General features: G+C 33.2%; 1 protein-coding gene across 1 annotated transcript; it reads left to right on the forward strand.

Moving 5' to 3' along the window:
• The first annotated feature begins 5932 nt into the window (after positions 1–5932).
• Positions 5933–7497, forward strand: LOC106400155 (protein DMP6-like). Its single transcript, XM_013840551.3, has one exon. The coding sequence runs from the start codon at positions 6726–6728 to the stop codon at positions 7449–7451; it is 726 nt and encodes a 241-aa protein (XP_013696005.2). The 5' UTR covers positions 5933–6725; the 3' UTR covers positions 7452–7497.
• Positions 7498–13530: the final 6033 nt, after the last annotated feature.

Raw genomic sequence — 13530 nt, forward strand, 5'->3', positions numbered from 1 at the left:
AATAATATAGATTGTTTTTAATTGATTTCCTGATTCTTTGTTGAATAATATTATTTGCAGATTCTGTGATTCATGAGTTTATTCCCGCCGGACGTGCTAATCATTACATGCCATCTTTGAAAGCTGGTTCCATTGTGTAAGTCGATCGTTTTGGGGTTGATAGGTGCTTAAGCATGTACAAGATAACTGATCATTCATTCCTCATTCATTTCATCTCACCAACTATTATTGATGAAGTCATCACAGATGCTCCTAAGATCAATCTCCAGTCATAATTAGATTGTTCGACAGTTTCCAAGTGATTGCGAACACAAACCTAGAACTCCCAGGTATATTATCATATTGCATCTGAGTTTATATTATGTTTCGATATCATAATTGATATTTAAACTCGCAGATGTGGTTGGACAAATCCGTTATGTCCAGGGCTCTGACCTTACCAAAGAAACAACCCGAGTCGTTATCCGTTCCCATAAGAAACAATCAACACACAATTCCCTTTATATTATTATCTATATTGTGCTAACATCATAATCAAAAATATTTTCTACCCAAAATATGTGGTCGTCTATTTATCTCCCTTACTTACCAAACTAATTTTACACAAACCTTTATTTTACAGATTAAAAGAAACCACTACATCTCAAACAATCAAAACACCAAAAACTAGAATTCCAAAAAAGACAAATCATTAATGATCACCTCTTTTTTTGTCTAATCTTAGAAATAAACTTCAAAACAAATATACCAAATCAATCACCTCAATTAAAACTCAACGACGCATACATCGAGTCAGCTAAAAAAATACAAACTATACGGCCAACTATTTAACAATTTACAAACTTACTTTCGCAAAGAAGAAGACGAAGACGACATCAGTGAAATTACCTAAACAAAAAAAGCAAAGTAAATTATGAACTCTGATAAATACAACTAACAATGATTTTTGTTTACATATTACACATCAAATAAAAGAGAAACAAATACAACCAAACCAGAAGATACAAGATAAAATCCCGACAGACACAATGACGGCAACAACATCTCCACCTGCTCACTCCTCTTGTCTTATAAAAACAACTTACATGCCCAATGTCAACAGGTCAATGTTATTTTCTTCTTATGAGAAATACATAAATTCGTTTAAAACCCATTAAGGCCTAAATACTCAGAATTGTCACTCATTTTATAGTTATTTCTACAAGTCTTCATGTATTTGTTTTAAAGATCCAGTAAGAGCAACAAGTTTAAAAAAAAAAACATATAACAAACATAATAAAAATAATAAAAATTATTACTTAATACAGAAAACTTACACAACTAAACTGGAGAAAAAAAATATCCCGAAGCAAAAGGTATTCTCAACAACTTTAATATAATTTATGTACTCTTAATAGTACAAGAAACAAATTAAAAAGACAAACAAACAATAAGTCTCAGTGACACAACAAACAACACCACGAACTATATCAATCACATTACTAACACAGTTTAGTATTTCATAAGTGGAGAACAATGCATACACAATTCATCATCACAACTCTAACCTTATAACAATAAAAATACTTGAAAAACAATTCAAAACGTAAAATTCACAACTACAATAACCCTAATAAATATTGAGATGAAACAAAAATTCTGTCCACGACCTCCGCACTTGCACGAGGGCAATGCCCCTAGTTGTAAAAATGGCGCGGAATGATAATTATTAATTCCTTATCATAATTAATGAGCGTGTTGGACTTTGGGTAGGACAGAGTTGGAACTAACTACCAAATGTCGACATTTTTAGTTATTGGTTGATCCTCTATCCATAATGTCACTCCTTTTACTGCTTAGTTCAAAATGTCATTAGTTATGCATTTCTACAATTCAATTAATGAGTATAGATAAAAGATCTTTATTACTGAGAATATGTGTTTAAAAAGTACCAATGAAAACAAACATAAAGAATGCAATTGTGTTCAATCAATTTTGAGAAAGAAAACAACATAAACGTCTATAATATCTATGCAACGAATAAAATTAGCTAGAGATTTGTTAGAGATAATTAGTTTAATGACATATATATGATATAGCTAAATTTAAACAATGATTAAATATGAAAGATCATATTATTACAATATCTTTTACATTATCTTTTTGACTAACTTTGAAGTATTCATGTCTATAGAAAGTCCTAGACTAATTTTCAAAGTGAGGTGTAATGGATACATTTTCTTCTTTGGATATTCAAATGAACATAAAGCAAAGATATATATCTAGGTGCGTGTTCAGAAAAATGTATATTAGTTTCGCGTCTTACCATCCAACTCTTTACCATCCAACTCTTTACCATCTAACCACAAGGTCCCAGACAAATCATCGTTACTGTCTTCAGTTTGTTATAGTTGCAAAATGCATTATTGTTAGATGTGTTAATGTTTTCCCCAGATTATGGCTCAACGTTAATTAATTATTCAATCCGTCACCAATTAGTACCAAAATATGTTATAAAAACTATAATGAATTTTATGAGGTCCAAATATTCAAGATGGACCCATCTAACTTTGGCAGGTGAAACTCGCACCTAATGAATAACTAATGCTGTTTACTAGGATATACTTACTGTATACTTTCTTTCATAACAATTGTATATATTTAATATTTTCAGATCAAAACAAGCTAAACTAATCTCATTTCTCATCCTCGATGTCTTTCTGTGAAGAGAGATTATGGTTTAGAAGCTCAACAGTTTGAACTAGTGTATATTTATACAAAAATACATTTATTACTAACTCAATTTGTTAAGGAAACCCTCTTTTACTTTTATGTTAGGTATGTACTAATTAATTGTTTAACATAACCTATGACACGAATCCTTTATATATTAATTGAGAAACATTAAAACATTTCTTTTGTATCCACGTGTCATTACTAGTATGATTTTTAGAATCTTTAGAGAAATATGTTAATCCATCTAAATATATAATAAGCTTTTTATTAAACTAACCATAAATACATTATTAATGTACTTCATTATTTCCTTAAATAAAATTACAGAATCGTCTAATGTGGCTAAAGTATATATAACAATTAATGATTTTGAATAATAAAGATTTGATAAAAATAAGTGTATCTTATATTATATTTGTTTAATTTTAAACTATTAAAATAAATTAAACAACCATATTAACCATATAATAAAATTTTAGATTTTTCTATATATGTTATATTTTGAATTTCTAAAAACGAGTATAAATTACTAAAGTATTAAAAGTCTCACATTCAAATTTTGTGATCCATGATTTAAATTTTTTGTTATGACATGATACAAATGATTACAAAATCATATAAGTCGAAAGTCTCATTTAGTAAGTATTAAGATTAAAAGATATATATATATATATATCTTTTTAAATTAAACTATATACCATATAAAAATACATAAATACTTTAATTTTGAATTTTAACTTGAACAATTTTTTTTTTTGATACAAAAAATTCTTTTTTGATAAAAAAAAATATATATATCATTTTAACTTTTTTTAAATATTATAAATTACTTAAACTATTAATCTCACAATCAAAATTTTGTTATCCGTAATTTAAAGTTTTTGATATAACAGATACAAATGATCAAAAAAAACATATGAGTAGAAAACATAATTTAATAGATATTAATATTAAAATATACTATATATATATATGTTACTATCATTTAAATTTAATTATATATCATATCAAATAGAAAAAAATATTATTTTGGATTATAAAATTTATTATATGTTTGCACCAATGTAATTATATAAGTAACAGTTACTGACTTTTTAATTATTTAATATATATTTATTATTTCATAATATGTTAAAACAATATAATATATAAAATAATTTATGCGCAAGGCGCGAGTCTTAACCTAGTATATGTTATTAGCAATGTTTTTAAACCCGACCTGGACACTAAACCGGACGACTTACCGGATCGTTGGATCACTGGATCGACTGTGGGTGAACCGCAGGTTAATAAGTGAATTAATTTTATTATATTAGTATATAGTAGCTATGAAAATAAAAATAGAAAAAATATAAGTTAAGTATTTTATAAATGTTTTTAAACATAAAATATATATATTTTATGTTTTTAAACATAAAATATAAGTGAACTATTATTTTATGTTTTAAAAAGTATTTAGAAAATATTAAACTTAAGTTTCTATATTTTTATTTTCATTTGACTTACAAAATATCAAAAAATAGTTTAGACTATTTAAATTTTTCTGTAAAAAAGTAAGAGTTATGACATCTAAAAAAAAATCAAGACATAAAATTCATAAATATTTAAATATCTAATGTGAATAATAAATTAAACTTCAAATCCAAAATAAACCAAAAATAAAAGATCATTGTAATAAATTGTCAATAACGGAAATAAAATAACACCAAATCACATAAACTAATTTTGGTTCTGTCTACCATCATTCACTTCATTTTCTTTAAGTGGTATAGTATAATTTTCATCAAAATCTAAAAATCATAAATATAAAACTGAAAAGGAAAAACGTAACTTCTTTTTTCGTCATCACCGAACTTCTTAATTGGAAACTTAGAATATAAAACATAATCTAAAAACATATTTAAAACTATGTAAAAATTATTTATTGGTTCAACCGGTGACTCAACCGGTTTTGGGTTCCGAGTTTTTACGAGTTTCTAAATATTGAATTTTTCACAAAATCCAAACCGAATTTTTCTGGGGGTTTACCGATTCAACCGGGGGTCCGGATCGGATTTCAAAACACTGGTTAATATTCAAGATCAGTCACAGATCTGAAAGACCAAAAGTTGGAAATGAACTTAAATATATTGTCATTTTATGAATAGCATATATGTTTATTAACTGTACCAACCAAAAAATGATTGTATATTACGTTTGTTCATATCTACAAAACACCTTAAATCCTGCAATTTTTTAAAATAAATTAACAATTTATTGATGACCCTCGTATGAATAATTTACACCATCAAGTTTTCTTAATTTCAGAAATTACTTAATACAAACAGATATAATATACATATGTTATATGATAAGTTGTACCAATTGTTTTGTTATCTAAAGCCCATGCTCAATGATCACCACTGCCAATGGAATTTTGGTATATAATATGTTCGTAGATTTTCTATTTTTTTAAGGAAAAGGAGAGTAATGAATTGTGTTTGCAAAACGAAGGCATATACACTGTATTATCTTAGAAGAGTTTTCATTATTTAATATGAGAAAATGAAGGAAATGTGGAAGAACGAAGTTTACTAGAATTCTCTGATACGATATTAAGTTTAGAGATCAAAGAGATTAAAAACTGATATATCATTAACTAATTTACAAGTTATGTATAGTATGTGAATACAAATATCTAACGTACAAACTATAGTGTACAGTTACACTACTAGTAATAACTTTTCAACCGGTTACGCAACAACACCTAAGCTGCAATCGAGTGAAACATAAGAAGGATAGAAATATATAGAAGAAGAGATCACATATACGAACAGAAGACAGAGAGAAGAATAAATATCAAAATGGTAAATAACCTCGGTGAAAACAATTTCAACAGAATCTGTCTCTAAAAAGAATCATTAATGGTAACGTGGTTTAATCCCCGTGGGACTCTATAACCAAGAGCCTAGGAGAATCTCCTTTTGGACACCATGATTAATCTTTCCGACTCCGAGGAATGCAATTTTCACACTGAACCTTATTGTCGTCATCATACTCGTACAAACAAGTCTTTGAGAACATGTCAGCTCGATAAAAGACTATCTTAAGAATCTTCGTCTTTATACACAACACGGGAAAGATTGAGCAGTTGAAGTGATCTGAGGCAACATAAACAAGAATCTTGTTTAATAGAGTCAAAAGCGTTAGGATAGAGTTATAGGACTTGCGGAAAATTTTATTCCTACAACATTGTTCAATTAACAGGCCTGAAGCCCAGTTTTGGAATAATCTTTATATGGGCTTTTCTTCACTTTAGCCAAACTGTTCCTAGAAAACATGCTTGAGAAGAGCAACTTGTTTGAATTTCGGTTTGTTAACGATATCGCATTTCGTTCTTTCTTCGTTATTAGTTCGTTGATATTTGAAATATCATAATGAAAAAATTGTAACGTGCAAGTCTAATCTCAATGACACACCCAAGGAAGCAACTAATCTGATTTTGACGTTAGTTATCATTTAACTAATCGTATACTAATATATTACATTAAGAAAAAGAAAAAAAAAGTATGTTAGCAAATTATAATAGTCTTTCTTGGCCTCCACGAAATTTACTAATCAAAACTAACCAAACGCGTCAGAGAAAAATTTATCAAATTAACGTAAACATCATTTTCTTAGAATGAATCCCACACAACCCATTACTTCTTTTATGTGAAAAGCTTCTAACAAAACCAAATTTTTATGATAAAAAACGACTAGAGCGAGAGAGAGAAAGTCGTTGAAGCAAATGTTCCTGGAACATTTGAATCAGAATCACATTAGTTTAATTCATTACACAAGGTCAAAGCTTATCCTTCACATAAACAAATACTTAGGTTTGGTTTCAGACTTGCGTGCGATACATAACAAATCAAGCATCATTGTCATTGTTATATATATATATATACATATATATTTAAACACAAACATTTTGTCATCAAAAAAGAGAAGCAAAAAAACATAGAACCTGATAAAAGGGCTTGAGTGTTATGGAGATCAAGGTTGATGAAGAAGCTGGGATCGATGATGCTCATCGCATAATAGAAGCAGAGAAAGTTCGTCGCAGGATAGAAGCAGAGAAACTTCGTCGCATGATCCAAGAAGAGAAAGTTCCACTTCTGGAGGATGATAAAATTCTAATCCAAACTCGGGAGTTTCCTGCAATAGAAAGAAACACATGGATACAAAAGGCAATAGGTCAAACATTTCAAACCACATCTCATCTAGCTAACCTTTTACCAACAGGGACAGTTCTTGCATACCAAATCTTGTCACCAATTTTCACAAACGCTGGAAGCTGCAGTTTGGCTAGCAGATTCATGACCGCAACGCTAGTTTTCATCTGTGGATTCTCTTGTTTCATACTTAGCTTCACAGATTCTTACAAGGACTTGAATGGAAACTCTTGCTATGGATTTGCTACGTTCAATGGCTTCTGGATCATCGATGGCTCAGCTACTCTTCCTCCAGAACGTGCCACAACTTATAAGTTACGGTTTATAGACTTTGCACACGCTATAATGTCGTTTCTGGTGTTTGGAGCTGTGGTTATGTTTGACCAGAATGCGGTTAAGTGTTTCATCCCTGTACCATCAGCTGAAGAAGCTGAGATTCTTACAGCTTTGCCCGTAGGAATAGGTGTGTTTTGTAGTATGTTGTTTGCTACATTTCCTACTACACGTCATGGTATTGGTTTCTCCCTCTCTGATAAATGATGTTCTGATTAAATCATTTAAAATGTCAAAATCTTTTGGAACTTCTTTGGATTCTGAACTTATTCTCTGTTGTATCTGAGATGATCATCTTAATAGAGTATCTCAATGTTTGTGTAAATTTGTTCCACCTGGCATGTTCATTTTTGTTAATCTTTTACCAACCGCTTGTGTTATACAACGATACACACGAGTTCGAGAGAAAGAATAAGATAGACGTTTCAGGCTTATAAACTTTTCTGAAAATACTTTTGTATTATTAAGATTTTGTATTATTGTTTACAACAAATGATTGATCTTTATATAGAGATCAAATCATTACAAGTATAAGAGACACAACTCTTTATACTAAAGGACACAACATGAAGAGTTACAACTCTTTGTGTAATAACATAAATAACTAACTTATGTAAATGTATTAAAGAGAGATTAGATTATAATTTAACACTCCTCCTTAATCATACCTCGACTTGACTCCAAGATGCTTCCTTAGATCTTCAAACCTTGAACCGCCCAATGCCTTTGTGAGAATGTCTGCGAGTTGATCATCCCCTTTGCAATACTCTAGTTCAATGATTCCTTTTTGCTCAACTTCCCTCACGAAATGGTACTTGATCTCTATGTGCTTCGTCCTTCTGTGTTGCACCGGATTCTTCCCAATTGCTATTGCTGATTTGTTGTCACATAAGATCGGAATGCCTCCTTCAAACTTCTGACCAAAATCTTCAAATAGTCTTTGTAACCACACGGCTTGATTTGCTGCTGCACATACGGCTATGTACTCCGCTTCAACCGTTGATTGCGCCACTGTTTGTTGCTTACTTGATTGCCAACAAAACATAGCTGATCCAAGAGTAAACACATAACCTGAAGTTCTTTTCTTGTCTTCCTTAGAACCACCCCAATCGCTGTCCGAGTAGCCTACAAGTCTTGGTTCTTTCACGCTTGTGAAGTACACTCCAAAGCTTGATGTTCCTTTGACATATCTTAGCACCCTTTTGGCTTCTTGGTAGTGCTTCATGTGAGGTGATGACATGTATCTTGAGAGATAGGCGCTTGCATACATCACATCAGGTCTTGATGCACACAAGTACAAAAGCCCTCCAACGATGCTTCTATACTTAGTCAGATCTCCATACTCCTTGTCATCCTCAACTCCTTTTCCTTGTGGTGTAAGTGGGTTGCTTACACTCTTGCTATCTCGCATCCCAAACTTGTCTACAAGTTTGTTTGCATACTTTTCTTGTGAAAGAAATATGCCTCCATCGTCTTGAATTACTTCCATTCCAAGAAAGTAGTTCAACAATCCAAGATCCACCATCTCGAATTCTTTCTTCATGTTCTTCTTGAATGTGCTGATGCTCTGAATGTTGCTTCCTGTGATGATTATATCATCCACATATAGACTCACGATCAACACATCTCTTCCTTGCTTCATGATGTATAAGGCCACATCATTCATACTCCTCTCAAAGCCGTTTTGAAGAAAATATGAATCTATCCTTCAATACCATGCCCTTGGGGCTTTAAACCATATAAAGCTTTGTGTAGCCTTAACACCTTGTGTTTCTTCCCGTGTGTCACATACCCGGGTGGTTGTGTGACATACACTTCTTCCTTGAGGTCGCCATTGAGAAAAGCTGACTTCACGTCCATCTGATACAATCGCCACTTCATCTGAGCCGCATAGGCAAGTATGGCTCGTATTGTATCATGTCTTGAGACGGGCAAACGTCTCAAGGTAGTCAACACCATACTCTTGAGAGAACCCTCTTGCAACTAGCCGCGCCTTGTGCTTGATGTGATTGCCGTTTGCATCAGTCTTGATCTTGTAGATCCACTTCACACTTATCACATTCTTCTTCTTTGGCTTGTCCACTAGTTCCCACGTCTTGTTCTTCTCAATCATGGCTATTACCTCATTCATTGCTTCTCTCCATTCCTTGGTACCACACGCTTCATCATAAGTGTATGGTTCTTCATGTGCATGAAGACAAGCTTCTATAGCTTGAGCCGCTTCATCAAGCTCTACTCTCGGTGCCCTTTCCATGATATTAACCATGGACCTGAACTTCCTTGGTGCCTCAGAAGCTTCTTCATCTCCACTACTAGTATCATGATCATCATTTTGAATGAAAACAAGACTGAAAGTACCTTCGGTTTGTTCCTCAGGGCTGGATGTGACTTCGGTTTGTTCCTCAGACGAGTGAGAGTCTTCCATAAACAACTCCAATGTCTTCCTCACTTCTTCTTGCCTTTTCCAATCCCACTTCTTGCTTTCTTCAAACTCGACATCTCTTAATACTTCAATCTTCTCATTCTCCAAGATGAGAACTCTATAGCCTTTGGATTGGTTGCTATATCCAATAAAGATTCCACGCTTTGCCTTGACATCTAGCTTCCTCCTCTTTTGATCTGGGACATGTATGTAGCATATGCTACCAAACATTCTCATGTGTGACACATCTGGCTTGTGTCCACACCACTTCTCTATAGGAGTGACATCTTCTTCTATTGCCTTTGATGGCAGACGGTTTTGAAGATATGAGGCAGTGTATACCGCTTCTGCCCATAACTTGAGCGGTAAGTCTTGCTCTGCCAACATCGATCTAGCCATCTCCACCAAGGTCCTATTCATGCGCTCCGCTGAACCATTTTGTTGTGGTGAATAAGGCAAGGTGACTTGCTTATTGATTCCTTCTTCTTCACAGAACCGGTTGAATTCTCGTGAAGTGAACTCACCACCTCCATCTGATCTCAGCGTCTTGATGGTACAATCCGATTGCTTCTCCACCATTGCTTTGAACTTCTTGAACAGTGAGAATGTCTCTGACTTTTACTTCATGAAGTATACCCAACACATGTGAGTATGATCATCCAAGAATATCAAAAAGTATCGGCTTCCATCAACAGACTGGTGCTGCATCGGCCCACATACATCCGTATGTACAATCTCAAGCTTTTCTCTTGTCTTAGTTTGATATTCTTTTGGGAAGCTTTTGCGTGATTGCTTTCCAAGTCTACACGCCTCACACGCTTCCTTCTTGACTTTAAACTTTGGTAATCCCTTTACCAAGTCTTTGTCTTGCATTTGTTGCAACTTTTTGTCGCCTACATGACCAAGTCTCTTGTGCCATGTCTCCATCTTTCCTTGCTCACTAGCGCTCATGGCTTCTTCTACCTGAGCCGAACTCATCCTGATTCGATAGCTTTTGTGAGTCATTGGGATATCCATTATCCTCCTTCCTTTTGCATCATCTATGATGCATCTCTTCTCTTGGAATTTCACCCGGTATCCGCTTGAAACAATTTGTGGAACACTCAACAAATTCTTTGTCAAACCCGGAACCAAGAACACATTTATTATGGTCCTCTTGCCACCTTTAGTCATGACGGTAATATCTCCTTTACCGGCTGTCATGACCGTGCTTCCATTTCCAATCTTTATTGGAACCTTGATACTCTTATCAAGCCTTGAGAAGTAATTCTCCTCCTTTGTCATATGATTAGTTGCTCCACTGTCTACTAACCAGTCTTCTTCCATCACTGTTGTTGATGCTTTGCTTGCACTGAACAACATGTGATCTTCATTCAAGTCTTCTTCGAGACTTACATGTGCCTTCTCTTTCTTCTTTGAGTAGCACTGATTTGCAAAGTGGCCTAACTTGCCACAATTGTAACACTCCTTGTTACTTCTGTGATCCTTCTTTGGATCATCCTTCTTCTGTTTCTTCAGACACTCGCTCTCGGTATTGTCTTTCTTCTTGTAGTAACCACACTACTTCTTGCCACCTCGGCGCTTTGAGTTGTCTTGTGTGACACCAGAATATTTGTGTTTAACACGAGCATCGAATGCTCCTTAACTGGTGCTTTCTTCTCTTGCAGCCAGCCTTGCTTCATGAGCCTTCAAAATCCCGATCAACTCTGCCATCTTTGTTGAAGTCAAATCGCTTGTTTGCTCCAATGCACTGAATATGCTATCGAACTTGGCTGGGAGAGAGATGAGTATCTTCTGTATGAGTTGAACATATGTCTTCTGTTCACCATGATAAGTTAATTGATTTGCCAATTCAACTATCTTATCTGTGAAGACCTTAATGTCTTCATTCTCATACATCTTCAGATTCTCGTACTCCCTTCGCAACGTTTGAAGTTTAATCAAACGAACTTGAAGAGAGCCTTCATACTCTTCCTTCAATGCATCCCACGCCTTTTTGGATGTTGATGCTGCTGCAATCCGTGAGAAAATATGATCCAATATGGCAGTTTGCAAAATTTGCAAAGCCAATGTATTGTTCATCATCGCTTCTTCTCTAAGCAATCTTGCCCTTTCTATTTCAGGGGTTTCATCCACTTGTGCTGGTGGGGCTCCTACGCCTTCTTCAACCACAGACCAGAACTTCCTGGTCTTGAGAATGGTTGTCATCTTAATGCTCCAGAAGTCGTACTTCTCTCCATCAAATATGGGAATTACTTGATTCTTCATCGTTTCGTGTGCTTCCGAAATCGTATGCCAAAATCCTCTAGCCTCCTTTTCTCCAAGCCAAGTGTTTCTCTTACTAGTGCTTTCTTCTTCGTCCTCTCAAACGTAAAGCTCTGATACCATGTTAATCTTTTACCAACCGCTTGTGTTATACAACGATCACTGTGTGTTACACACGAGTTCGAGAGAAAGAATAAGATAGACGTTTCAGGCTTATAAACTTTTCTGAAAATACTTTTGTATTATTGATATTCTATGTTATTGTTTACAACAAATGATTGATCTTTATATAGAGATCGAATCATTACAAGTATAAGAGACACAACTCTTTATACTAAAGGACACAACATGAAGAGTTACAACTCTTTGTGTAATAACATAAATAACTAACTTATGTAAATGTATTAAGGAGAGATTAGATTATAATTTAACAATTTTCAGCTGTCTTCATATAGAAAGAATCTGACTAAGATTACATTGTTTTGTGATTAAATAAAACATTTTAAGAAAATAAAAGTTTTATGATAAGAAAAATTTGGTTTATCAAAAAGAGAGAGTGATTCAAATAAATTGTCCATGGAGTATTCAAATGAGAATCAAGCCTTGAAAAATGATTCTGAAGCAACATATAGTCCCTGTTCGGGAACGCGTTAGGCGCTAGTCGGACGGTCGGGTTGGGCTTAGCGCCTAAACAGAAAATCAGAGATTAATCGGAAATTATGCGGGGCAGAATTTTTAGATGGTTTACTATGTTATAAAACATGTTAATCTTTAATTGTGTATAACATTAATATATTTTCATGTTTAAGATTGTATAAAACACACAAATAGAATATATAAACTTAATATAGTGTAATTTTCATCAAAATTATGAATATAAATGATATTTATAAAATTTTAGATCAAATAAGCAAATAAAAATATTATTAAAAATAAAATAAAAATCAAAATAAAAAAAAATAGATTAGGCGGCTAGGCGGTCATTTAGGCGGCTAGGCGGTCATTTAGGCGGTCTAGGCGAAAAAAATCGAATATCTGATTTTTTAAACCGATTTGGCATAAATCAGAGCGGAAGAGTGACGTGTAACGCCTAGGCGGCCGATTTTTAGAACATGGCGTATAGTTGGTCAAACGAAAGAAATATAGCATAAAGCTTGAGGTTACATTATTTTGTTAGAGAAAAAATCAAATCGGAATATTTTTTAGTATATTCAAATCAGAATCATATAAAAAATACCTTTGAAAAAAGGTTCAGGAACAACATATATTCTTCCTTTTTTTTTTCACCAACATATATTCTTCCTTTTTTTTTCACCAACATATATTCTTCCTACAAACCTATAATCCTTAATTATAGTACCAAACAGAATACAGTCCAAATGCATTTGTCTATTTTTAATAGTTATTTTGTCTAACTTGTCCAATAAAAGAACATGTACTACAATTTTTTTTTGAAGCATTTATCAACTATGAAAGAAATATATCAAGCACTGAACCAGCAAACCGAGAGAAAATTAAATAAAGATATTGAAAATTTAACAAGAAAATAGTTTTACAAAAAATAAGAAGAAAATTCACTTCCTTGTGACTGTACTGTCA

This window comes from Brassica napus, chromosome C7 (genome assembly GCF_020379485.1).
Source record: "Brassica napus cultivar Da-Ae chromosome C7, Da-Ae, whole genome shotgun sequence".
Lineage (NCBI taxonomy): Eukaryota > Viridiplantae > Streptophyta > Magnoliopsida > Brassicales > Brassicaceae > Brassica > Brassica napus.